This window comes from Zootoca vivipara, chromosome 6 (genome assembly GCF_965207765.1).
Source record: "Zootoca vivipara chromosome 6, rZooViv2.hap1.1, whole genome shotgun sequence".
Taxonomy (NCBI): domain Eukaryota; kingdom Metazoa; phylum Chordata; class Lepidosauria; order Squamata; family Lacertidae; genus Zootoca; species Zootoca vivipara.
In genome coordinates this window covers 95138332-95165727 of record NC_142589.1, presented here as the reverse complement: position 1 = coordinate 95165727, position 27396 = coordinate 95138332, and the positions used below count along the sequence as shown (strand labels likewise).

The window sequence follows — 27396 nt, the reverse complement described above, 5'->3', positions numbered from 1 at the left end:
TGGTCATTGCTTTTCTCCCAAGAAGCAGGCGTCCTTTAATTTCGTGGCTGCTGTCACCATCTGCAGTGATAATGGAACCCAAGAAAGTAAAATCTCTCACTGCCTTCATTTCTTCCCCTTCTAGTTTCCCTAAGGCGGGTAGATAGCACCTTGTCTGCCTCCTTTGAGCAACCAAGCTGGTGCCAAAAGGCTTGCTTTGCTTTTCTCTGGACCACATCAGCAAGGCCGGGGGTGTATGTGTCTTGTCGTCTGGGCAGCCCGGGACCCACCCCCCCAACATGACCCAGGCTTGGCCCCGGGAAGGTCACTTTTGTGCTCCTCACACAGTTTTTTTGCTCCCCCTCCCTCTGGAGGCGCACTTGGTGACACATGGGTGCCGACAATATGTGCAAGCTTGGGGAAATGTGTTTGGTGCAATTGCGTATGAAAATGCTCAGGTAAGGAGAAATGCACACTCGGGGTTTGCAAAGCAGAAATGGAGGGAGAGAAAGTCGGATTGCCTTCATCCCTAAAGATGAAGTGATCGTGTGCTGCTCCCCGGTGGTCAACTCATGCACTGCACACACAAGGCAAAGGACCCCTGGACGGTCATGTCGTTCGGATGCCTGATGATCATCTTCCAAAGCAACTCCTCTATTCCGAACTTAAGAATGGAAAGTGTAATGCTGGTGGTCAACAAAAGAGGTTTAAAGACTGTCTCAAGGCAAATCTTTTAAAAAATCCATATAAACACCAACAACTGGGAAACACTGGCCTGCAAGCGCTCCAGTTGGAGAACAGCCTTGACCAAAGGTGTCGTGGGCTTTAAAGACACTCGAACTCAGTACGCAAGGGAGAAATGTGCTAAGAGGAAGACATGTTTGGTAAACCCTCACAGGGATCAACTCCCACCTGGAAAGCAATGTCCCCACTGTGGAAGGACGTGGGGATCCAGAATTGGCCTCCACAGTCATTTACGGACTCACTGTTAAGACTGTGTTCATGGAAGACAATCTTACTCGGCTACGAAGCATTGCCAAAGAAGAAAAAGATAGGGGGTTGGGTTGCCATATGTCCTATTTTTCCCAGACACATCTTCTTCTCCAGAATTAAAATTTCTGTCCGGGCAGATTCTTTTAATCTGACGAAACGTCCAGGTTTTTTCGTTGGTGTTTTTCTTTACAGTAACCCAAGAAAGAAATCCTAGTGCATTTGACTCAGATCTAAGCTGGCCTGCAGCAAGAATCGCCATCCACCAGGAATCTATTTTTGTGTGTGTGTTGCACTCCTTGCTTCCACAGGGGAGAAGGAAACACCAAGAGGAAAAACCACAACAAGGCAGACTTACTTGGTTGGGTCAGAGAACAGCGTTTTATTTCAACATTAAATTGCGACCCGGCAGATCTGAATAATCCCACAATATTCCTGCATTGTTAAATGACTCTCACGGTCCTTCCCAACTCTACAACTCTGTGATTCCAATCTGGTTTAATAATCTGCCTCTCCCCACTGCCAATTCCCCCGACACAGTTTCTGCAATGCTGCACCTGAATTTGGTATTTATCCGTGACTTTGAATGGGTTGGGGGAGAGGAGGAAGGGGTCTGCAAAACCTCCTGTCCATTCTCATCATGTCAAAGGCGTTGGGGAAGATGCTCTAAAGGAGAAAGTTCAGCCCTTCCTGAAACAACAACAAAATGAATGAAAGGGAGTTAAAATAAATATAAAAACACAGAAGAAGCAATTCAATTTTATATGAACCAGCAGCCAAGTCAATTTCTGGGCAACATGGAATATGTAAAAAGGTAAAGGGACCCCTGACCATTAGGTCCAGTCGCGGACAACTCTGGGGTTGTGGCGCTCATCTCGCATTATTGGCCGAGGGAGCCGGCGTACAGCTTCCAGGTCATGTGGCCAGCATGACTAAGCCGCTTCTGGCGAACCAGAGCAGCGCATGGAAACGCCATTTACCTTCCCGCCAGAGCGATACCTATTGATCTACTTGCACTTTGACGTGCTTTCGAACTGCTAGGTTGGCAGGAGCAGGGATCGAACAACGGGAGCTCACCCCGTTGCAGGGATTTGAACCGCCGACCTTCTGATCAGCAAGCCCTAGGCTCTGTGGTTTAGACCACAGAGCCACCAGCGTCCCTTTAAAAAGAAAATGTTTATCTATATAATTTTTAAATTTTACACATTTTCCCATAGACGTTCCATTGACTTCCCATCCACCCTTCCATGACGTGCTACAGTTGCAACTGAAATTATTAAACCCCCAGGTTGATTTATCAAAATGTACAGACTCTGAGCTGTTTTCAAGAAGCAAAGTTGCTTTTTCAGTTGAATTTGGGGGAAGCTCTTGAAGCATCTCTTCTGTTGAGCTATTTCCACGGCTTCCGTTTCTTCGATTTGCTCCTTGCAAACAGCTCAAACTCTGCAAATTTTGATCAATTCACCTGATTCGTAATGGGGGCGGAATAATTTCGACTGCGGCGGCTTGGCGGGTTAAGTCAGGCCGGAGTGACAGGTGCCAGATCTTTCTCTCGTGGCAGGGTGATCACCACCCTTTTGCGCAAGGGGAGCCCTCTTGGCTCGGAAAACTTACGAGCGGGTCAAGAATGAAAAAGCTTGCCAGCCCCCACAATAAGTACCAGAAGGGGGGGCACCTGCGGGCGGCGGAGGATGGGCGGCCCTGAAGGCGACGGTGGAGGGAGGCAATTTCGGACAGGTAGCCATGCCTGGGGAGAGAAAGGCGAAAAAGAGATGTCAGGAAGGGGGTAACGGACTGATGAGACCCCGACAGATTACCTATACGTCAAATTATCCCCAATATACAAGTACAGTGGTGCCTCGCTAGACGAATGCTCTGTAAGACAATTTTTTCGCTTAACGGAGAGATTTTTCGAGCTGGAGGTTGCCTCACTAGACAAATTCGTTTTGTGAAAAATTCGTCTAGCAAATCGCGGTTTCCCATAGGAATGCATTGAAATTCAATTAATGCGTTCCTATGGGCAAAAAAACAACAATGAATTCAATGCATTCCTATGGGATTCGCTAGACGAATTTTTCACAAAACAAATTGACTCACAGAACAAATTAAATTCGTCTTGTCTTGCGAGCCACCACTATATACCGTGTTTCTCCAAAAATAAGACACCGTCTTATATTTATTTTTCCTAAAAAAAACCCCACAGTGGCTTATTTTCAGGGGATGTCTTATTTTTTAATTACGCGTCCAGCCTCGCCTCTTCCTTGGGGCCCTCCAGAACTGCGCCTATCACTATGTCTTATTTTCGGGGTATGGTTTATATTGCGCAAATGCTTAGAAATCCTGCTATGGCTTATTTTATGGGTATGTCTTATTTTAGGAGAAACAGGGTATGTGGGATGTGAGCCATGAGAGGCAGTCCAGTACAACATTCCTTGCAATGCTAGAGAAGACATGCGAGGGAATGTTTGGTCCAGCCGGCCGAAACTTCCCATTCCTCCTGGCTGGAGCATCCTTCCTTTTGCATGTGATAGAAGGTGGGCATATCCTAACCTGTCCAGGTAACAAAAGGACGAGTCACTCAGCATTCTCCTCTTTTTGACTTCCTTCTTTGATTGACCAGCTTCTAGCTAGGACTGCTCTGCTAGTTCAGGGATTGGCAAGGCTTACCGGGGATAGGCTGGATCGCTCCTGCGGAGATCCTCCGTGGGCCGGACTGGCCGAAATTTCTTCTGAGCGTGCCCAGATGCCGAAGATCGCGCCTGCGCAGTCACGATTTTCGGCATCTGAGCATGCACAGAAGAAATTTGCGGAGCCGCGGAAGAGAGACCCCGCCGGTTTAGCACAGCATGCAGGGACTCGCCAAGCGGGCACCTCGGTTTGGGGGGCGGCTCATGGGCCGGTTAAGCAACCCCATGGGCCTTAGTGGCCGACCTCTGTGTTAGATTCTATGATTTGTTGCTCTGCAACGGTCGAAAGCGCCAGGGAGACTTGACTCACACGCTTTCCTGCAGCGCCGTCTGCCGCGCCTCGCAGTGCTCCCTCTCTGCCTCTGCTGCGGCCTTTTCTCCCGCAGCTGCCTCCAGCCGCTCTTCCAAGCCAGCCGCCTGCTGCCGCCATTGGGACATCTCCACTGCGAGCGGGAAAGAGCCGAGAGGCGGGCTTGAGAACGGCACAATGCAGAAAAAGCTTTCCATGCTTCCTCCAAACCCACCCCTTCTCCACCAAGGTAGGGGGAAAGTATTATTATTATTATTATTATTATTATTATTATTATTATTAGCTTCTCCAGGGAGAGAGTTCCAGGCTGGATCCATATTTCTATTAAAAAACACTATGGGGGGGAAACCGTTATAAAGGTCACAATGGAAATTACCATTGACTTCCAATTTCAGCCATTATTATTATTATTATTATTAGCTTCTCTGAGGAAAGAGTTCCTGGCTGGATCTACACAGCTATAAAAAACACTGTGGAAAAAAGCCGTTATAAAACCTCACAATGGAAATTACCATTGACTTCTGATTTTGGCTCTACATTGCCCTCTGGTGTCATATTTTATTTTATTCAAATTTATTTTATTTCATTTTATACTTTTCAGGTTTATACGTTTCCTTAATTTTTCAATCATTTTAACATTTCAAAATTTGACTTCCCCCTCTTTCTGCAGTTCCCTAAAGTTACAGTATTTGTTTTAACATCTTCTGCACATCCAAATTCATTTAATTTGCTCCTTTTTTATCTACTTTAAATATATACACTTGCGAAACTGCAGGTTGTTACAATAATCCTGCCAGTCTTTTTATCCGTTTGTGATTTATCTGTAAACATTTAACAAACCATTTCCATTCTTTTATATAAAAAAGTTTGTTATCCTGATTTTTTTTTATTCTTCCTTTAAATTCCGCGCATTTCTCCATATTCCATAAGTTTTTGTATCCATCCTTCCTTTGCTGGGACTTCTGCTTCTTTCCATTTTGGGGCAAGTAACATTCTTGCTGCTGTAGTGACACATATAAATAAGTTTCTACACAGTTTAGGTAGTTCTGTCCCTATAATCCCCCCCCCCCCCGCCCCTAAAGCTTCTGGTTTCTTTACACAGGTTATCTGAAGGCAGCCCTGTTTAGGAAAGTTTTTCATGACAGATGTTTTAATGTATTTTTAATCTTTTGTTTTAAATTCCGGAATAAAAATTGCCGGAAGAAATATGAACAACCTCAGATATGCAGATGACACAACCTTGATGGCAGAAAGCGAGGAGGAATTAAAGAACCTTTTAATGAGGGTGAAAGAGGAGAGCGCAAAATATGGTCTGAAGCTCAACATCAAAAAAACCAAGATCATGGCCACTGGTCCCATCACCTCCTGGCAAATAGAAGGGGAAGAAATGGAGGCAGTGAGAGATTTTACTTTCTTGGGCTCCTTGATCACTGCAGATGGTGACAGCAGTCACGAAATTAAAAGACGCCTGCTTCTTGGGAGAAAAGCAATGACAAACCTAGACAGCATCTTAAAAAGCAGAGACATCACCTTGCCGACAAAGGTCCGTATAGTTAAAGCTATGGTTTTCCCAGTAGTGATGTATGGAAGTGAGAGCTGGACCATAAAGAAGGCTGATCGCCGAAGAATTGATGCTTTTGAATTATGGTGCTGGAGGAGACTCTTGAGAGTCCCATGGACTGCAAGAAGATCAAACCTATCCATTCTTAAGGAAATCAGCCCTGAGTGCTCACTGGAAGGACGGATCCTGAAGCTGAGGCTCCAATACTTGGCCACCTCATGAGAAGAGAAGAATCCTTGGAAAAGACCCTGATGTTGGGAAAGATTGAGGGCACTAGGAGAAGGGGACGACAGAGGACGAGATGGTTGGACAGTGTTCTCGAAGCTACGAACATGAGTTTGACCAAACTGCGGGAGGCAGTGCAAGACAGGAGTGCCTGGCGTGCTATGGTCCATAGGGTCACGAAGAGCCGGACACGACTAAACGACTAAACGACTAAACAACAACAACAAATCTTTTGTTGGAAGCTGCCCAGAGTGGATGGGTGGGGTAGAAATAATAATAATAATAATAATAATAATAATAATAATAATAATAATAATAAATTATCTTTTTCAATTCATTATACAGTATATCGTTTCACAGTAAGCTTTGACCTTACAATAAGACCTATAAAGAAATCATCGCAGGTGATTTTTCGTTTGTTCTCCCCTTGTAACATCCGCAAGTAATAAATCATTATTATTGCAATTATTATTGTTATTACCCAGCAGGGCGCTGTTTCGACTGTCCATCTCGACCTGCAGGGTGAACATCTCGCCGTGAAGGGCTGTCAGGTTGGCGTCCAAAAGGGTCTGCAAGAGAGACGGGGCGGGGGTAGCATCTCTTAAAATGTGGGTCCTCGGCTGGTAGCTCCGCCCCTTCTTTAGACCACGCCCACACAGCGCCCTCCCACCTGTGGCCACGCCCCACCTTTGCAGAAACCAGTGCCGGAGTTACGTATAAGCTAAACAAATTCTAGCTTAGGGCCCCGCTCTCTTGGCGGCCCCAACTTTTTTTAAAGGAAAACAAAATACTGGCTGTCCATTTCCAAAATATAAGATAAAAAAACAAATAAGATAAAACCTACACCCAGCAACCGTGTTTTGTGTTTTGTCAGCTCCTATGATGTAAGTCATGGGCCCCACCTCCTAGCCTGCTCCCTAAAATATCCCTGGTTTGCTCCTTTCTGTATATGGGGTTCCTCCATTCTGCATGGACTAGTTGCATGGCAACATGGGCAAATGGATTTAGATACCTATTAGGTCCATCATTTACCATCTAGCATATATTTAACACGAAAAACAGTGGCAATTTGTTGTTGACAAAGGACAGCTGGAACGTATAAAGGGCCCCATTATCTTCAGTAGCATAGGGCCGCATCAAACCTAAATCCGGCCCTGGCCGTTGCCATCGAAATTGTCTGACCCCCCCCCCCACAGTTGCAAATCAATTTTATTCTCACATTTGGCGGAGGATCAAATCAAAGCTGCATTTTCAGCTGAAATACTTGGGGACCAGTATTGCATTGAGGTATTTCGATGGCGTTTTTCGATTTGCTCCTTGCAAACAGAGTGAAAAGTCTGCAAATTTTGATAATTGACCCCGATTTGCAATGGGGGCTGAACGATTTCGATTGCCACAACAGATGAGCCTTCTGCAACCGGCAGACTTCTGGAGGTTTGCTAGACTACAAATCCCATCATCCATGACCTCGGGTGGAGGCTGCACCCCAGAAATATCCGAAAGGTTTCAGAAGGTTAGGGTTAGGGTTGGCAGAATAAAGCGAGGGAAACTAAATTAATCCGGCTCGGTTGCAATTCATTTCTCTGGATTGGTTTGCGCCCAGATACAAATTTCCAGCTGAGGCAGCTACAGGCCTTTGAAGAATTCTGGGAGTTATAGTTTGCTAAATGTGCTGAGAGTTGCAAAGAAACCTCCCCATCCCAGAGATGTGATTCCCAGAGTTCCCTAGGAAGATGTGTCAATTGTTGAAGCAGCCTGGGAATTGTAGTTCTGAGTGCAGGATATCAACTCTCGGCACAAACTACAACTCCCAGGATTCTTTGGGGGGGGAGTAATGGCCCCTTCAACAGGGCTTTAAGTGTAGGGCACAAATGTGGCCTCTGTATGGAAAAGAATGGTTCAGTCAGTAGAACATGAGACTCTTAAGTTCAGGGTCGCGGGTTCAAGTCTCACGTTGGGCAAAATATTCCTGCTTTGCAGGGGGTTGGAATGGATGACCCCTAAGGGTCCCTTCCAACTCTGCTGTTCTATGAGTGTCGTGATGAACTCCTGACTAGGACACGACTGCCGGTTTGCCGATTCCCAAGAGAGCACGTGAAAGCCAGCACAAAACTAAAAACAGACACAGTCTGGAAGCTTCTGCAAAACCTCAAGAAATGGGGACAATCGCAGGCAGAGGAAATGGACTCTGCATCAGCTCGGGCCCCACAAACCCACCCCAAGCCCCCTTTTCCTGCCCTACCACCTCCACCAGCTGAAAAGGAAATTGCTCGAAGGAGAACAATGGAGACTAGCAATGGTTTTCCAGAGTTTGGCTTTTCTCAGGAAAACGCTGCCATTGTGTCTGTTTATATTTCTCCAGGAGGACCGCAAAGGCTCTCAAGGTCCAAGAATCTTGGCCTTCTTCCAGCCGGGAAAGCGACTGTGTGGTAGGATGTTTTTTCTCCGGGAGACGGGGAAGGTGGAGCTGAGTGGCCTTGCAGAAAGTACCTGGAGGCGTATAAAAATTATACGTCTGCCCGAAAAAAAGAGTCTTGGATGGGCGTGGCGGAGAAACAGAATAAGCTGTCTCTGCACCGGACTGTCTCAAAATAGTTTCCAACAAAAAGGGTTTGGGGTTCTTTAGGTCAGGGGTAAGGAGCTGGGACCCAGATCCATGCAGGGCCAGCACGCAATGTCCAACATTTCTCCTGTGAAAATAGGGACATCCTATTCCATCCCCTCCAACATTTCTCATGAAAATAGGGACGTCCTATTCCATCCTCTCCAACATTTCTCCCGTGAAAATAGGGATGTCCTATTCCATCCCCTCCAACGTTTCTCCCGTGAAAATAGGGACGTCCTATTCCACCCCCTCCAACGTTTCTCCCGTGAAAATAGGGATGTCCTATTCCATCCCCTCCAATGTTTCTCCCATGAAAATAGGGATGTCCTATTCCATCCCCTCCAACATTTCTCCCGTGAAAATAGGGACGTCCTATTTCATCCCCTCCGTTTCTCCCGTGAAAATAGGGATGTCCTATTCCATCCCCTCCGATGTTTCTCCCATGAAAATAGGGACGTCCTATTCCATCCTCTCCAACATTTCTCCCATGAAAATAGGGACGTCCTTATCCATCCCCTCCAATATTTCCCCCCTGAAAATAGGGACGTCCTATTCCATCCCCTCCAACGTTTCTCCCGTGAAAATAGGGACGTCCTATTCCATCCCCTCCAACGTTTCTCCCATGAAAATAGGGACTTCCTATTCCATCCCCTCCAACAGTTCTCCCATGAAAATGGGGACGTCCTATTCCATCCCCTCCAACATTTCTCCCATGAAAATAGGGACGTCCTATTCCATCCCCTCCAACATTTCTCCCATGAAAATAGGGATGTCCTATTCCATCCTCTCCAACATTTCTCCCATGAAAATAGGGACGTCCTATTCCATCCCCTCCAACATTTCTCCCATGAAAATAGGGACGTCCTATTCCATCCCCTCCAACATTTCTCCCATGAAAATAGGGACGTCCTATTCCATCCTCTCCAACATTTCTCCCATGAAAATAGGGACGTCCTTATCCATCCCCTCCAATATTTCCCCCCTGAAAATAGGGACGTCCTATTCCATCCCCTCCAACATTTCTCCCATGAAAATAGGGACGTCCTATTCCATCCCCTCCAATATTTCCCCCCTGAAAATAGGGACGTCCTATTCCATCCCCTCCAACATTTCTCCCCTGAAAATAGGGACGTCCTATTCCATCCCCTCCAACATTTCTCCCATGAAAGCCTTTCTCTCATGAAAAGATGGACTATAACGTTCCCCGCCCCCCCAAGCCCAAAATACCACGTTCTCCAAGCAGCCCATCAAGGTGGCGTTGAGCCTCTTCCTGTTCTCCTTGGCTTGGCCAAGCTGCTTCTGCAGGTCCTTCTCTCGCTGGGCCAGCTTCTCCAGCTGCTTCTCGCGCCCGGCCCGTTCCCATTCCAGCTCGGCCACCTTGTCCCCCAGAGCCGCTGTTTCGTTGGCCAACTGCTCCCGGCACCTCCTGACCTGGCGGGCCGCTTCCGAGTGCCACGCCATGACGGCCACGGATACGGTCACGGCCGCCAATGCCAGCAGGAGCACCGCGCACAAACCCAGGACCTTCAGCGTAGCTTTGACAGTTGAGGGATCCATCCTGCTTCTTCTTCTTCCTCCTGGCAAGAGAGCGTCTGTGCTGCCGTCTCTCTCCTCTGACTATGATCGCCCTGCGTGGGTTTCACCATGATCACACAAACCCTTCATTTGTGGCCTGCCGCATGCCACAGGGAAGAAAACCACAAGGGAGCTATTTGTGGCATTTTATTTTTTTTGGCCAGGAGTTGATGGGTTCGCTTGAGCCCTTAAATTATATCCAGCCCTGGGGGGAAATCAACAAGTAATTCGACCTATGCTAAGTGCTAGAGCTGGGCGATATCTGGTTTTCAACACCGGGATGTATCAGCAGCTAAATATACTGTACTGATATACTGATACAGTATCAGAACCTCCAAGTGGCCCTGTTTTCCAGGGATTGACAGAAGCCGTCCCAGTTTCTGATTTGATCCCAGAATGTCCCACTTTTCCATAGGACGTCCCTATTTTCATGGGAGAAATGTTGGAAGGGATGGAATAGTATGTCCCTAGTTTTCAGGGGAGAAATGTTGGAGGGGATGGAATACGACGTCCCTATTTTCACGGGAGAAATGTTGGAAGGGATGGAATAGCACGTCCCTATTTTCACGGGAGAAACATTGAAGGGAATGGAATAGGATGTCCCTAGTTTTCAGGGGAGAAATGTTGGAGCGGATGGAATAGGACGTCCCTATTTTCATGGGTCCCTGGAAGGACAGATCCTGAAGCTGAGGCTCCAATACTTTGGCCACCTCATGAGAAGAGAAGAATCCTTGGAAAAGACCTTGATGTTGGGAAAGATGGAGGGCACTAGGAGAAGGGGATGGCAAAGGACGAGATGGTTGGACAGTGTTCTCGAAGCTACGAACATGAGTTTGACCAAACTGCGGGAGGCAGTGCAAGACAGGAGTGCCTGGCGTGCTCTGGTCCATGGGGTCACGAAGAGTCGGACACGACTAAACGACTAAACAACAACAACAATTTTCAGGGGAGAAGTGTTGGAGGGGATGGAATAGGACATCCCTATTTTCATTCAAGAATCCCCCATGTGGCAGCTTTGTAGTATAACAATAAATAATAATAATAATAATAATAATAATAATAATAATAATAATAATGTGTTGCATGAAGCTCCAGGAAGGCTGCTCTTCTTTAGACCTGCCTCCTGGTTCCCCCTCTCCTGCTCTTCCTCTTCCTTTCAGATTTGCTCAGCGGGAAGCAGAATCTCTTCCAATTTCAGTTGGATGAGGAGCTCCTCTCTGGAGAATGACCTGTTTATCCGTGCGCAACTTTGGGAACTGGTGAGCTCTTTCCCTGGCCTTTTTGGGTACCCTCTGTTCCAACTCCCTGGGGGCTTGGAGAAGGGTGGGAAGACCCTCCAAACCGCTTATTGGATTTTGGGGTGCCCCTCTTTGCACCCACCCCAAACCATGGAAGAGAAGGAAAGCTCTCCCAGTCTCCGTTGGGGGAATCGGAAACTCTGGGTAGCCGTGGCGGCGATGGAGTTTTCCGCCATCCTCATCTTGTTGGCCGGACTGGCTCATTTTGCTGCGCACCACGAAAGGGCAACGGAGACAGAGAACAGGGGAGAGGGCAGCAGCAGCAACAGCAGCAGTTTGGCCTCCCTGGGCAGAGTGAACCAGACCCTGCAAGCCGCGGTAAAGCGCTGGGAGTTGTGCCAGAACCACACGGTAAGCGCAAATAAAATCACCCGCAGGATGGATGTAAAAACACGCAGGGGAGAAAGGGAACTGGAAGAAAATGTAACGGATAAATTTGTAAACAGGCCGGAATTCGATACGCAGTCACAAGAAGATACAAAATAGGGGGGGGGGCAGAGGGAAGCCAAAGACAATGGCCATTTGTTTTGTATAAACTCTTTGTTGCTAAAATATCTGCAAGACGTGGAAAATATACGCGGAATTATCCAACCCCACCTTGCAAATGTGGTTGATTCTCAAACTTTGCAGGGTCCTGGAAGTTTGCAAGGAGCAAATCTTAATAATAATAATAATAATAATGATGATGATGATGATGATGATGATAATGATAATTTATTATTTATAACCCGTCCATCTGGCTGGGTTTCGCCAGCCAGTCTGGGCGGCTTCCAACCGAATATTAAAAACACAATACAGCATTAAACATTAAAAACATTAAGTTCTACCTTAACTACTTCTTCTTCTTCTTCTTCTTCTTCTTCTTCTTCTTCTTCTTCTTCTTCTTCTTCTTCTTCTTCTTCCTCTTCCTCTTCCTCTTCTTCTTCTTCTTCTTCTTCTTCTTCTTCTTCTTCTTCTTCTTCTTCTTCTTCTTCTTCTTCAATGAAGTTATATACTGCCCCATAATTGTGTTTTCAGTTGGATTTCGGGGAACCGCTCGAAGCGCCCGTCATGTTGAGCTATTTCCATGGCTGTTTTTTTGACTCGCAAGCACCTGAACGCCTGTCAATTGGGATAATAAATCTGGTTTGGAATGGGGAGTGGGGTGGGGTGGGTAATTTCGCTTGAAAAATAATAAAACAATAAACATTTTTTAAAAAAATCTTCCCTATACAGGGCTGCCTTCAGGCGGCTCAGGGGTCAGATAACTCCATCCCCTCCAACATTTCTCCGATGAAAATACAGCTGTCCTAAGGGGAAGTGGGACATTCAGGGATCAAATCAGAATTCACTGAATCAGGGAGTGTCCCTGGGATACTTGGAGGGTCTGGCGTGGCAGAATCAGTTAAAATTAAGCATAAATCTGGGAATTAAAACACACGCAGAGAGAATGTTTGTTGGAAGTTCAACAGGAAGGGTGCGTGTGTTTCTGATCTCAGCCTGGAGGGAGTTCAAACAGGCCCTCTTCCTGTTGAATTTCCGGCACTGGGGGGGGGGGAGAGACTTTTTAAAGGCATTTTATGCTAGTATTTTCATTCTCCACGTGTGATTTTACAGTTAGCTTTAAACGATTTAATTAAGGATGAGTGCCCCGTTCTTGTTGTACGGAAAACACTGCGTCTTAAACCATAGAATCGTAGAGTTGGGTGGGGCCCCCCCAAGGGTCATCCAGTCCAACCCCCTGCCAATGGTGGAATCTCGGCTAAGCATCCATGACAGATGGCCACCCAACCTCTGCTTAAAAGCCTCCAAGGAAGGAGAGTCCGCCACCTCCCACCCAATGGCTGAACGGCTCTAACCACCAGAAAGTTCTTCCTGATGTTGAGTTGGAATCTCCTTCCTTGTCGCTTGGAGCCATGGGTTCGAGTCCTACCCTCCGGAGCAGGAGAAAACAAGCTCGCTCCCTCTTCCATGTGAGCTATTGGAGGCCATTCCAAAGCATTTATTATTATTGTTGTTGTTGTTGTTGTTGTTGTTGTTATTTTAAAAGACGTTTGCAGTAAAGGTGCTAGGTAAATATCTTTCGGGAAGCTGAATCCTCTCCTGGTTCCCACCTATTTTATCTCTCATTTGCTATTGACTTTCTTGTGCCTTGTAATATAGAAGAGCGGTATGCAAATTAAAAGCGAAAGGAAATCCTTTTTTTCCCTCATCCTTGTTGATGTCTTGCAGAGAGCTCTAGAAGCCAACACCTCCAGCCTGAGCTCCGAAATGACCCAGATCAAGACCCACTTGCGCCTGAAGGAATTCAAAATTAAAGGCCTGGAAGGTGAGATTTGAGGGTGTCCAAAAGGTTCGTGAAGATCCTAGGAGAAGGGGGTGATGAGGGGCTGGTGGGGGGGGGAACGAGGAGCGGAGTGCAGAACTGGGATCTCAGGCTTCGTGCCCCCCAGTCCTTTCCACGTGGCCCTTGGGGGGCCTTTCCCCAGGCCACACCCCTTTCCTAAGCCACACCCCTCACCTGCTCTACTCGGCAACCTCCCCAAGTGCTATCTCTATCAACCTATCATCTGCCTACCTACCTACCTACCTGCTTACCTACCTACCGATCTATCATCTATCTATCAATATCATCTATCTATCTATCTATCTATCTATCTATCTATCTATCTATCTATCTATCTATCTATCGTCAGTTTTACATAAAAGTTATACACTATAAACATAACATTTTCACACCTTAAAAAGGGGGTTCTTTCAAACCTCCTTCCCTCCCTCCCTGGGTTCCATTCCTGCATCTTTTACTGTAATCTATCTGTTCTACAATCATAGTATCCAAAACCCATGTTACTTTACAAGCCTCGTCGTATTCCTGCCAGTGATTTCATCTGTTTACAGTGGTCTCTCAAATACGTTAGAAAGTTATTCCAGTCTTTTAAAAATGCTTGGTCTTCCTGGTTTCTGATCTTTCCCGTCAGTCTCGCCATTTCTGCATATTCCATCAGCTTGGTCTGCCACTTATCTCTGGTCGGTACTCCCCCCCCCCCCAATCTCTGGATGCTAAGAACATCCTTGTTGCTGTCGCTGCGTAAATAAATCGCTTTTTTATTTTATTTTGGTAGTTCCGCACCTATAATGCCTAACAAAAAAGCCCCTGGTTTTTTAAACAAAAGTTATCTTAAACATTCCCCCCCCCCCCGCCCAAGTGCTTTTGAACAGCTGGAATGAGGCATTGACCACCGGCATGGGAGCCAGCTGCTAGGGGCCAACGTCCCTTCGGCCCCGCAATAAAATATTTGAAGGTTATTTGAAAGTTGATGGGCATCGCCACTCAAACGGCGAAGCCTTCGGCATGACAAACAGGTGTTTTTACCACCGAGGCCCTTGTGTTTTGGAGGGATGAAAACAGTCCTCTTTTCCCCATTTCCCAGATGAGGTCGCGCTCCTGAAAAACTGGACACAGATGCTGCAAGATGTAAAGTAAGTGAGACCCACGTCCAGCTTGTGGGGAAGGGGCAGTTAGGGGTGGGTTGGTGAACAATGAGGCACCTGGTTCTGTTCTGGTGAGGTTAGGGCCAGTGTCCCCGTTTTCCAGGGACAGTCCGTGGTTGACAGAAGCTGTCCTGATTTCTGATTTGATCCCAGAATGTCCTTTCTTTTCCATTAAAGGTAAAGGGTAAAGGGGCCCCTGACCATCAGGTCCGACTCTGGGGTTGCGGCGCTCATCTTGCTCTATAGGCCGAGGGAGCCGGTGTTTGTCCACAGACAGCTTCCGGGTCATGTGGCCAGCATGACAAAGCTGCTTCTGGCGAACCAGAGCAGCGCACGGAAACGCCGTTTACCTTCCCACCGGAGCAGTCCGTATTTATCTACTTGCACTTTGATGTGCTTTCGAACTGCTAGGTGGGTAGGAGCTGGGACCGAGCAACAGGAGCTCACCCCATTGCAGGCATTCGAACCACCGACCTTCTGATCAGCAAGCCCTAGACTCTGTGTTTAACCCACAGCGCCACCTGGGTCCCTTTTCTTTTCCATTAGGACGTCCCTATTTTCACGGGAGAAACGTTGGAGGGGACGGAATAGGACGTCCCTATTTTCATGGGAGAAATGTTGGAGGGGATGGAATAGGACGTCCCTATTTTCACGGGAGAAATGTTGGAGGGGATGGAATAGGACGTCCCTATTTTCAGGGGAGAAACATTGGAGGGGATGGAATAGGACGTCCCTATTTTCATGGGAGAAATGTTGGAGGGGATGGAATAGGACGTCCCTATTTTCAGGGGAGAAATGTTGGAGGGGATGGAATAGGTCTAGGACGTCCCTATTTCCGTGGGAGAAATGTTGGAGGAGATGGAATAGGACGTCCCTATTTTCACGGGAAAAATGTTGGAGGGGATGGAATAGGACGTCCCTATTTCCGTGGGAGAAATGTTGGAAGGGATGGAATAGGACATCCCTATTTTCACGGGAGAAACGTTGTAGGGGATGGAATTGGACGTCCCTATTTTCATGGGAGAAACGTTGGAGGGGATGAAATAGGACGTCCCTATTTTCACGGGAGAAATGTTGGAGGGGGTGGAATAGGTTGCCCCTATTTTCACGGGAAAGACGTTGGAGGGGATGGAAGAGGACGTCCCCTATTTTCACGGGAGAAACAATCAATCAATCAATCAGTAGCTGAACTGGGTTCCACACAGTCACAAAAAGAAATGAACCGAAAAGGCCTCAAAAACAAAAAACGCAAAATAAAGAGCAAAAACGAAAGTGCCAAACTTGATCCGTTCTGGAAGTCCATTTGACTTCCGAAATGTTCGGAAACCAAGGCACAGCTTCTGGTTGGTGCAGGTGCCCTGGAAACAATAGCCGACAGCCACATCGGATGTCTGGCTTCTGAAAAACGTTCGAAAACCAGAACACTTCCTTCCGGGTTTTTGGCGTTTGGAAACCAAGGCGTTTGAGTACCAAGGCATTTGAGAGCCAAGGTACCACTGTACTAGCAAACCGGAGGTTAGACGGACCTCTTGTGAGAGAATCGGGCACGTATTGTGCGACACAGTCGATGCACTGATTCGACACACTGTTTGGAAAGGCCTGCCTCGCGGCGCTTTCTCCGTGCGCTGATTTCTTGCCTTCTGCCTTTCTCCATGGCAGGAAACACCAGGAGGAAATCATCGCCCATCTTCAGCAGCAGCAAAGGAGGCTGCCAGCCAGCAGTGGAATTCCTCCCTATGGCGACCTAACGTCTCTCGGGCTCACAATGGCCGTGGTACTCCTGGTTTGAGGAGCAGGAGAACACTATCAAGAGGCAGAGATGCCCGCTGTCATTCAAATCGGTAGATCGCCAATCAATACATAACAGCAAACTTATTAGGTCCTAGCCTGAAAATGATGTTGTTGTTGTTGTTTAGTCGTGTCCAACTCTTCGTGACCCCATGGACCAGAGCACGCCAGGCACTCCTGTCTTGCACTGCCTCCTGCAGTTTGGTCAAACTCATGTTCGTAGCTTCGAGAACACTGTCCAACCATCTCGTCCTCTGTCGTCCCCTTCTCCTAATGCCCTCCATCTTTCCCAACATCAGGGTCTTTTCCAGGGAGTCTTCTCTTCTCATGAGGTGGCCAAAGTATTGGAGCCTCAGCTTCAGGATCTGCCCTTCCAGGGAGCACCCAGGGCTGATTTCCTCCAGAATGGATAGGTTTGATCTTCTTGCAGTCCATGGGACTCTCAAGAGTCTCCTCCAGCACCATAATTCAAAAGCATCCATTCTTTGGCGATCAGCCTTCTTCATGGTCCAGCTCTCACTTCCATACATCACTACTGGGAAAACCATGATGGGGAAAAATGATGTACAGATGGTATTTAACACCACCTAAACTTGCTAAAACGTACAAGACGAGAACCAATGAGTGTTGGAAATGTAAAGAAAGGGAAGGTATTTTCTACCACATCTGGTGGCCTTGCAAAGAGGTGAAGGCTTTCTGGGAAATGATATATGATGAGTTAAAGAAAATATTTGAAAATATTTTTGTTAAAAAAAACCCAGAAGCCAGTTAAAATCTGAAGAAGTGTGCATGCACACAAAAGCTCACACCAAAATAAAAACTTAGTTGGTCTTGAAGGTGCTACTGAAGGAATTTTTTTAACAATAAAATGCTTAAGGAGGTTTGGAAGGCAATACGATGTTTAGAGAGATGCAACAAGTAAATAAGCAGAATGTGTTCCATGTCTGTAAGAAAAGAATGGTGGTTGTTAATGATATGAAGGGTGTAATATGTCTGGTAGATTGTGTTAACATTTTTTGATTTATTTGGTTATTTGTAATGGGTATGGGGGTAAAAGTGGAAACTAATAAAAATTATATCACAAAAAACCCATTTTATTGGGTATAGTGGGTGAAGAGGTACCAAGGGAAGAATAAGAGTCTTATGTTCTACCAACTGAGCTGTCGAAGAGTCTAGTAAACTACCTTCGTCAGGAATAAAATCTCTCTGTATCTTCCAACAGGACAGTTACAGTCTCTCGAACTATAATCTCCCTCGCAGGGTTGTTGTGAGGAGGAAAAGCTGGGGGTGTTGCAGAGAACTATCGACACCAGCTTGAACCGTTTGCAGGGGAGGCGGGAACGAAGGAGAAGGATAAAGGCATGCAGAAAAATATAATAAAACAATGAACAGATAATACGAACTCTTGGATTGAAGCAAAGCTTCAGGGAGAGGAGTTCGAGATCTCTTATCTTACGCAGTAAGTGAGATGTCAAGCAAGACTTCATGGATTCACCCAAATTAGAATTGGGGGCCGCAGTGATATATATATATATATATATATATATATATATATATATATATATATATACTGTGTGTGTGTGTGTGTGTGTACACACACACACACACACACACACACACATATTTAAATGGTTTTCATATGTATACATTTCACTCACATTACAATCATTTTAACCGTTTCAAAACTCAACTCCCTTCGCCCTCTTTCTGCAGTTCCTTAAATTAATTTTTAATATTTTCTGTATATCCTAATTAACTTAATTTGCTCATTTATTCATCTACCTTAAATATATACTCTTATAAAACTGCAGGTTATTACAACAATCCTGCCAGTGTTTTCACCGGTTTACAATTAATCTGTAAATATTCAATAAACCATTTCCATTCTTTTACATAAAAAAAAGTTTGTTATCTTGATTCCTTATTCTTCCGGTAAGTTTCATCACTTCTGCATATTCGGTAAGCTATTGTATCCGTTCTTCCTTTGGGATTTCTGCTTCTCCAGCGAATGTTTTAGACAGTATAGCTCCTAGTTTGCATTTGGCATATATAAGGACACAGATAGCGAGGTGCAAACAAGATGTTTATTTATTTTTTCAGTGCCACGAGAAAGGATAGGAACTAGTGCATTGAATTAGATTCCTAGAGATAATAAACAATAACAATAATATTAGTACTAAGAATAATAATTGTACCCCTCTCACCTGACTGGGTCTCCCCAGCCCCACTGGGCTGCTTCCAACATTTAAAAAAAATCCTGATGCCTTTAGATGTCTTCAAAAAGTTGTCGAGTTACTCATCTCCTTGACATCGGATGGGAGGGCATTCCATAGCGTGGGCGCCACTACCGAGAAGGCCCTAACCCTAACCCAACCCTAACCCTAACGCTAAAGGTAAAGGTAGCCCTGACCGTTAGGTCCAGTCACAGACGACTCTGGGGTTGCAGCGCTCATCTCGCTCTACAGGCCAAGGGAGCCAGCGTTTGTCCGCAGACAGCTTCCGGGTCGTGTGGCCAGCATGACTAAGCCTCTTCTGACGAAACCAGATCAGCACACAGAAACGCTGTTTACCTTCCCGCCAGAGCGGTACCTATTTATCTGCTTGCACTTTGATGTGCTTTCGAACTGCTAGGTTGGCAGGAGCAGGGACCAAGCAACAGGAGCTCACCCCGTCGTAGGGATTCGAACCGCCGACCTTCTGATCAACAAGCCCTAGGCTCTGTGGTTTAGACCACAGCGGCACCCTAACGCTAACAGAACCCTAAACATGACCCTAACCTTAACCTTAACTCTAACCCAGGGGTCAACAAACTTTTCCAGCAAGGGACCAGTCCACTGTCCCTCAGACCTTGTGTGTGTGTGGGGGGGGGGAATGAACGAATTCCTATGCCCCACAAATAACCCAGAGGTGCATTTTAAATAAAAGGGCACATTCTACTCATGTAAAAACACGATGATTCTCGGACTCTCTGTGGGCCAGATTTAGAAGGCAATTGGGCTGCATTCACCCAACCCAACCCTAACACTTAACCCTAACCCTAACCCTAACCTTATCACTAACCCTAACCCTGACCCTGACCCTGAATTTAATGCTAACGCTTACCCTAACACAGCCCTAACCCAACTCAACCCTAACCCTAAACCGAGCCCTACTTCTAACCCTAACCCTAACTCTGGTTCTCTGTAGCTTGGAAGGGGCCCTGAGGGTAATTCAGTGCAACCCCCGCAAAGCAGGAATACGCAGCTTTCACCTACGGAGATCGGACCTGCAACCTCGGTGCCTCGTGGCAGATTGCTGGCTTTTCTCTGACTGTAACAGCAGAACCGTTGGGTTTTTCTTTTTGGAGACATCTTTTATATCTAAGATGCAGAGCCTGCACCGGGCAGCGCAAGATATTTTTTTTGCATGCATCTCTGATGTTTATGTTCTACTTTCTGAAGAGTTCTGCAAACAAAGCTTTGCACTTTTTTTTTTTATTTGAGGGGACTGGATCATGCTTGGTTTCCCAAAGAAGTCACTTTTTACGCTTCAAATATCCATCTCTGCCATAGCAACTTCACTTCACTGACACAGGCAGAAATGCAGGCTAGGAGGAGGAAGAGGAGGAGGAGGAGGAGGAGGAGGAAAAACCCAGCAGCTATCTCGGTCATGTCAACGCCGACATTCTGCAGCTGGTGATTCTGCTGTTTCTTAGCCGCCTGGTTTTGGAACCTGGAGAGACAAAGGGGTTGATGAACCGGGAAAAATATTGGGTCAATCGGGGTACCTCTGGGGTGATGCAGTCCTAAATCAAATCAAATCAAATCAAGTACTTTAATTGGCATCAAAATATAAAACATTTAAAGTCAATGGGATAATTAAAATGATGAGGGCGACGCTGTCGAGGTTTGTAGGGTCACACTGCAATCGTGGGCACTTAGAAAGAGTTTATTTATTACGGTCAACGACCAGCACAGCATATTAAAAACATGAAATCAATCAAGAATACAATTTAAAATATATTCTAAAAATTAAACTAAACGAGATTTGCCATCATTATTCCATTAGGTACAGTATAGTGATTAGAAGCAATTATACCCATAATCCTGCCTGCAAAAACCCAGAGATCATTGCTTTGAAACGCTTTGAAATGCCAGTTATGATGTCCAGGAGCTCTCTTCCTAGAATCATAGAATCGTAGAGTTGGAAGAGACCACAAGGGCCATCCACTCCAACCCCCTGCCAAGCAGGAAACACCATCAAAGCATTCTTGACATATGGCTGTCAAGCCTCTGCTTAAAGACCCCCAATGAAGGAGACTCCACCACAATCCTTGGCAGCAAATTCCACTGCCAAACAGCTCTTACTGTCAGGAAGGTCTTCCTAATGTTTAGGTGGAATCTTCTTTCTTGTAGTTTGAATCCATTGCTCCGTGTCCGCTTCTCTGGATGGAGCAGCAGAGAACAACCTTTCACCCTCCTCTATATGACATCCTTTTATATATTTGAACATGGCTATCATATCACCCCTCAACCTTCTCTTCTCCAGGCTAAACATGCCCAGCTCCCTAAGGCATTGTTTCCAGGCCTTTGACCATTTTGGTTGCCCTCCTCTGGACACGTTCCAGCTTGTCAGGATCCTTCTTGAACTGTGGTGCCCAGAACTGGACACAGTACTCCAGGTGAGGTCTGACCAGAGCAGAATACAGTGGTACTATTACTTCCCTAGATCTAGATGCTATACTCCTATTGATGCAGCCCAGAATCGCATTGGCTTTTTTAGCTGCTGCATCACACTGTTGACTCATGTCAAGTTTGTGGTCTACCAAGACTCCTAGATCCTTTTCACATGTACTGCTCTCAAGCCAGGTGTCACCCATCCTGTATTTGTGCCTTTCATTTTTTTTGCCCAAGTGTAGCACTTTACATTTCTCCTTGTTAAAATTCATCTTTTTAAGTTGGAGCCCTGATGACAGTCATAGAATCATAGAATCCTAGAGTTGGAAGAGACCACAAGGGCCATCCAGTCCAACCCCCTGCCAAGCAGGAAACACCATCAAAGCATTCTTGACATATGCCTGTCAAGCCTCTGCTTAAAGACCTCCAAAGAAGGAGACTCCACCACACTCCTTGGCAGCAAATCCCACTGCCGAACAGCTCTTACTGTCAGGAAGTTCAATCCATCAGTAGCTGAACTGAGTTCCACACAGTCACAAAAACAAAACAAAAAAGAGCCGCAAAAACAAAAACGCAAAATAAATAGAAAAACAGACAGATCTGAGCGTAACACTCAAAACGGAGCACATTCGGCTTCCAAAAAAAGTTCACAAACCGGAACACTTACTTCCGGGTTCGCAGTGTTTGGGTTCCAAGTTGTTTGAGTACCAAGGCGTTTGAGAACCAAGGGACCACTGTACTCTTTTTAGGGTTTCGGTGTGCTGGATTCAGTGCCCAATTTACATATAAGCTAAACAAGCTCTAGCTTAGGGCCTCCCTCTCTTGGCCCTCCCCCCCAAAAAATGTAAAGGGAAAAAAACTGGATGTCCATTTCCAAAATCTAAGATAAAAAAAGAATTAAAATAAAACCTACATACAGAAACCGTGTTTTTGTGTTGTGTAGGCTCCTATGATGTAAGTCACGGGCTCCGCCTGCTAGCCTGCTCCCTAAAATATCACTGGTAAAATACATATTTTGTTATGTAAAAATGGCTTTAGAGACCTATGAGGTCCATAAATGACCACATAGCATATATTCAACAAATAAGACAGTGACAATTTGTTGTTGACGAAGGACAGCTGGACCTATAAAGGGAGCCATCACCTTCAGGTGCTGAGGGCCTCATCAAACCTCAATCCGGCCCTGGCTGGATTGTACGAAACTTCGACCCGCCCCACTAGAAAATGCAAAAACAAATATGAACTCACCCCAGACGCTCTTACCATTGCTGGACATTCTCCAAATCTCTTTCTCGACTGGAGAGCTGCTTCCTAAGGTCATCAATTGTCCCTTTGAAAAAGAAAACAAACGCTCTTCAGATTTCCCACCGCCGATTCCACCTGGACAGATGCCTTTTGGAAATCTCCCTCTCTCCCCACATGATCCCGAGGCCAGGAATGGAGGATTCCAGGCCTGTGGGAGAACTGCGGCCCCTGTGGACTCTTTGTCTGGAACTCTCCCTAGGCCATCGGTCACGGCTCTTTTGGCCGAGATCCCTGCATTGCAATGGGTTGGGCTAGATGACCCCTGGGGTGCTCCTTCGTACTCTACAGTTCCACAATTCACACTCTGCTTTTGCCTCATTGGAAGCATTAAGGTCCTTGTATGAATTGACAAAACCCAGAACACCTTAGGCCCAGGGGACCAAAGATGCAATCGAAATTATTCAATCCCACCCCGTTGCAAAACGGGTTTATTTATCAAGCTTTCCAGATTTTTTGCCGTTTGCAAAGGAGCCAAACGTGTTCTTCACGGTGCAGCCTATGAAGAATACGTTTCCCCACAATATTCCTCTGATTCATGAGTTTATCTTATGGAGAGAGGGGGGGAGGGAGGGAGGGAAAGAGAGAGAGGGGTAGAGAAGAGAGAGAGAAGAGAAGAGAAGAGAAGGGAGGGAGGGAGGGAGGGAGGGAGAGAGAGAGAGAGACAGAAAGAAAGAAAGAAAGAAAGAAAGAAAGAAAGAAAGAAAGAAAGAAAGAAAGAAAGAGAGAGAGAGAGAGAGAGAGAGAGAGAGGAAGGAAGGAAGGAAGGAGGGAGGGAGGGAGGGAGGGAGGGAGGAAGGAAGGAAGGAAGGAAGGAAGGAAGGAAGGAAGGAAGGAAGGAAGGGAAAGAGAGAGAGAGAGAGAGACAGACAGAAAGAAAGACAGAAAGAGAGAGAGAGAGAGAGAGAGAGAGAGAGAGAGAGAGAGAGAGAGAGAAAGAAAGAAAGAAAGAGTTGATATTTTCTTTATAAACTAGCGTCATAGAAATACTGTATTATTATTATTTTAAAAAAAAGTACGGTAAGTAAATATAATGAACTGGGACAGGTGTGGAAACCTCTGGTTTTTGCCTGGCTGAAACATGGCTTCCTTTGCACATCTTTGCCTTCTCACTCAGGGGGGGGGGGGCTTTGCAGTGAGGCATCGGATCGGGCCATTCAGTGGGAGGGAGGGAGCTGGACTTATTATGGGTTAGGGACAACCCAAAGCATTGTGGTGCTCAGCCATCACCACGACGCCATCTCTCTGCTCGTCTCTCACCTCGGAGCCTCTGGTTCTCCTGCTGTAGATTGTTCCTTTCCTTCTCCAGAGACGTCGCTTTTCCTTTTGTGCTGTCCTATAGCAGGAAAAAAAAATACATTGAAAATCGAGCCGGGGGGGGGGGGGCAGATTTCTGGTTCATGTCAAAATGTTTGGGGAAGCCCGGATGTATGGCAAAGACACTTCCCTCCCCCCTTTTTATGTGAATTAAAATAATAATAAGTGGTTTTTGTTTTTTTTAAGGCGAATTTGCCAAAAAAAAGCTCAAAAAGTGCCGTCATCGTCCCCACCCAAAAAACCTCTGGATTTTCACTTTTTAAAATATGGCAACCCTACATCGGGCCACCTCTATACCGGTGGGTTTCAGGCAATATACTACTAATACTAATACTATTACTAATCTATATATATATAAATGTAAAAATCGTGAAACTGCATTCTACACTTTTCTCCATAACCACTCGACCGATCGTCCTGAAATGTTGACACAACGATCCAGGCCACTCCCCGAGCGTTATTGGGGGCAAAAATCCCTCAAATCACACACCTGGGCAGGTGTAGACCTGGTTTTCCACCAAGTCAAACAGCGCCCTCAAGTGGCGTAGTACCCTCCTCCACCCCCTCCCTTCCTGTGAAATCTAAGCCACACCCACAAACCAAATGACATCATCAACCAAGCAACTGAAACCACACAGGCGGCCATTATCAGACAGACTAGGCCGCTTCCCAGACTAGGCCAAGTGGAGGTGGGGGGGCTGAATAGAGGGCAGGGATACGTAATGGGTCAGAACAGGGTGGGGGGAGACACAGGGAGGAAACCTGCCCTCTCCACAATATCTCCCCTCGGCTTTGCAGACTAGGCCGCTTTCCAGACTAGGCCAAGTGGAGGTGTGGGGGGGGGGCGAATAGAGGGCAGGGATATGTAATGGGTCAGAACAGGGGGGGGAACACAGGGATGAAATCTGCCCTCTCCACAGTATCTCGCCTCAACTCAGGGGGACTCTGAGGCTCAGGGGTATCTAAAGGGGGGCTATTACCCTCCATTTCACAGACTAACGCACAGCAACGCGTGCAGGGCCAGCTAGTACTAATAATAATATTAGTAATATTAAAGCCCCTTCTGCCCAGCTCATGACAGATTGTAGAGAATCCCTTTTATTTCTCCCGCAAAAAGCCCCTGGACCTATTTTTCGGCAATTAGCCCATCTACTCTGCAGGTGGGCTCCTTTGCCTGCAAACTTCATCCGTTTTTTCCAAGAGCAGGTTAAAAGGTAATAGCTGCCTTTAGATTCCCTGTTGTAATGAACAGGGAACAGAGAGTGTTGCTTGGCACCTGAAGTGCAGATCAGAGGGGGGAGAGGGGAGAGAAAATCAGAAAGAGGCCAGCATGTTTTTGTTTTTATTTTTATGCAGATACGAGGTGAATCACGTGACCCCTCGTAAGTTAGACTCTCCATATACAATATCAATGATATCCATTAAAGGAATGTAATAAAAGCCTGATTGGACCAGGCCAAAGGAGAGCCACCTAGCATCCTGTGGCAGTGAGTTCCACAGTTTAACTATGCACTGCATTCAGAGGGACTTCAGCATAACCATCCCTATCAGTTATGATATCAGTCTTTCTGTCCCAGGATTCCCAGCTTTTCTCCCTAGCTGTTTCTCCCTAAATTGCAGCGGGTTGGGCTAAATAACACCTAGGTTGAATCCTGACAAGACAGAAGGACTGTTTTGGGGGGACAGGGGGCAGGTGGGTGTGGGGGACTCCCTGCTCCTGAATGGGGAAACTGTGCCCCTGAAGGACCAGGTGCGCAGCCTGGGAGTCATTTTGGACTCACCGCTGTCCATGGAGGTGCAAGTCACTTCTGTGTCCAGGGCAGCTGTCTATCAGCTCCATTTGGTACGCAGGATGAGACCCTCCCTGCCCGCAGACTGTCTGGCCAGAGTGGTCCATGTTCTGGTTATCTCCTGCTTGGACTACTGCCATGCACTCTCCGTGGGGCTACCTTTGAAGGTGACCCAGAAACTGCAAGTAATCCAGAATGTGGCAGCTAGACTGGTGACTGGGAGCGGCCGCCAAGACCACATAACACTAGTCCTGAAAGACCTACATTGGCTCCCAGGAAGTTTCCGAGCACAAATCAAAGGGTTGGTGCTGACCTTTAAAGCCCTAAACAGTCTCAGCCCTGTATCCCTGAAGGAGCGTCTCCACCCCGAACACCAGGGTCCATCTCCAAGGGCCTTCTGGCGATTCCCTCCCTATGAGAAGTGAGGTTACAGGGAACCATGCAGAGGGTCTTCTCGGTGGTGGCGCCCGCCCTGTGGAACGCCCTCCCATCAGATCTCAAGGAAATAAACAACTACCTGACTTTTGGAAGACATCTGAAGGCAGCCCTGTTTAGGGAAGTTTTCAATGTTTGATGTTTTATCATGTTTTTAATATTCTATTGGGAGCCACCCAGAGTGTCTGGGGAAACCCGGCCAGATGGGCGGGGTATAAATAATAAATTATTGTTATTATTATTCTTATAGGAGCCCCTTCCAGCTTCGAAGATCCCTTATTTTTACCAGTTGTGCTTGGCAGGACTTCCAGCGCTGTTCCGTCTCGCTGAGGTTCTGGTTGGCAGCCGCCAGGTCGGCCTGTAGAACATCGCTGCCCTTAGTCGCTTTCTCCAAAGCCAACTTGGTCTTCCTGAGGATCTGGTTTTGAGCAGCCAGTTGCCTGTCTCTCTCCCTTTTCTCTTTCTCCACCTCCTTTTCCATGGCTCCCAGTTGTTTCTTGAGAGATGCCACCTCGGCCAGCAGTTGGGCTCGGTCGCATTCGATGTCCCGCTTCAAATCTGCTTGCGGTTGTTCCGAAAGGAACATAACGATCCACAGAATAATTTGGAGGACGATGACAACTGCACACAAAAAATGGGTCTTCTTCCATGGCTTGGTGACCAGAAGCCCCTTGATCCCCTCCTTCAGATCTTTCAGGTATCTTTGCATGTCCCGCTGCAGTTTATCCATGGGGAAGAAGGCAAGCTGGGACACAGAGCTTTCGACTCGATTCCTCAATGAGAGAGATTCCTCCTGGCTCCCTCTGGCAACAAGATCAGGGCTGCTCCCTCCTCTCTCCATTTCCAGGAACCCAGCAACCAAGAGGAATCGAAACTGAACCAGGCCACTGAACTTTTTTTTGGCAAGCACCGTGTTAAGAAAAAAACTGCTCCTTTATCCCTGATGTATACAGTTCTCTGTTGGTAGAAGAAAGTAGCAGAGGCCAACCAAAGCAGCTAGGAAGCCTGGTCTTTATTAAACTGTTGCAACAGGGTCCCCCGCTCACCCCACGCAGGGAGGGAGGGAGGAGAGGAACCCAGAACAATGGTGTCCAAGCTCTTACAGTATATAGACTTTTGAAAGTGCCTCCCCTGTAGCTCAAGACCACCCCCAAAACATCATACATGCATCACAGAAAGAGGTGGTCCCCAGCAGAAATGGGAGCGTGTTGCTTCTCTCCTGTCTGCCAGGATATCTGATCATACCTTATCAATTGCCTTTTCTGGGTAGCCTGCCCGTTCCTTGGTGATGGTCAATACTTAGTTCCTGAATCTCTTACGCATATTGAGAGTGTGCTCAGCTAAACAGATTCTTGTACCACTTGTACAGTGGTACCTCGGTTTATGAACACAATTGGTTCCGGAAGTC

At 46.6% G+C, this 27396-nt stretch overlaps 3 protein-coding genes across 6 annotated transcripts; 1 reads left to right on the top strand and 2 right to left on the bottom strand.

The window, feature by feature from the left end:
* Window positions 1-1327: 1327 nt before the first annotated feature.
* On the bottom strand, window positions 1328-10937 carry CCDC194 (coiled-coil domain containing 194). Of its 3 annotated transcripts, none has more exons than XM_035119955.3 (5): window positions 9585-10937; window positions 6234-6321; window positions 3967-4099; window positions 2584-2716; window positions 1328-1659 (listed from the first exon to the last, which is right to left on the bottom strand). In XM_035119955.3, the coding sequence occupies exons 1-5, from the start codon at window positions 9912-9914 to the stop codon at window positions 1636-1638; spliced, it is 708 nt and encodes a 235-aa protein (XP_034975846.1). In that variant the 5' UTR covers window positions 9915-10937; the 3' UTR covers window positions 1328-1635. The 3 variants fall into 3 exon arrangements, with proteins under 3 accessions (XP_034975846.1, XP_034975847.1, XP_034975848.1); XM_035119956.3 differs by having other exon boundaries at window positions 2630-2716; XM_035119957.3 differs by having other exon boundaries at window positions 2645-2716.
* A 150-nt stretch (window positions 10938-11087) lies between these two features.
* Window positions 11088-17879, top strand: LOC132592259 (uncharacterized). Of its 2 annotated transcripts, XR_009557704.2 has the most exons (5): window positions 11088-11581; window positions 13442-13538; window positions 14641-14689; window positions 16361-16542; window positions 17712-17879. XR_009557704.2 is itself a non-coding variant. In XM_060275288.2 (4 exons), exons 1-4 carry the CDS (start codon window positions 11135-11137, stop codon window positions 16488-16490), a joined length of 723 nt encoding a protein of 240 aa, XP_060131271.2. In that variant the 5' UTR covers window positions 11089-11134; the 3' UTR covers window positions 16491-17879. The 2 variants fall into 2 exon arrangements, 1 of the variants encoding a protein (XP_060131271.2); XM_060275288.2 differs by having other exon boundaries at window positions 11089-11581; window positions 16361-17879.
* Window positions 17880-18559: 680 nt separating this feature from the next.
* Window positions 18560-26864, bottom strand: LOC118087749 (uncharacterized). The gene is made up of 4 exons (XM_060275289.2): window positions 26275-26864; window positions 23707-23782; window positions 22408-22474; window positions 18560-20200 (listed from the first exon to the last, which is right to left on the bottom strand). Exons 1-4 carry the CDS (start codon window positions 26827-26829, stop codon window positions 20011-20013), a joined length of 888 nt encoding a protein of 295 aa, XP_060131272.2. The 5' UTR covers window positions 26830-26864; the 3' UTR covers window positions 18560-20010.
* Between the last annotated feature and the right edge of the window lie 532 nt (window positions 26865-27396).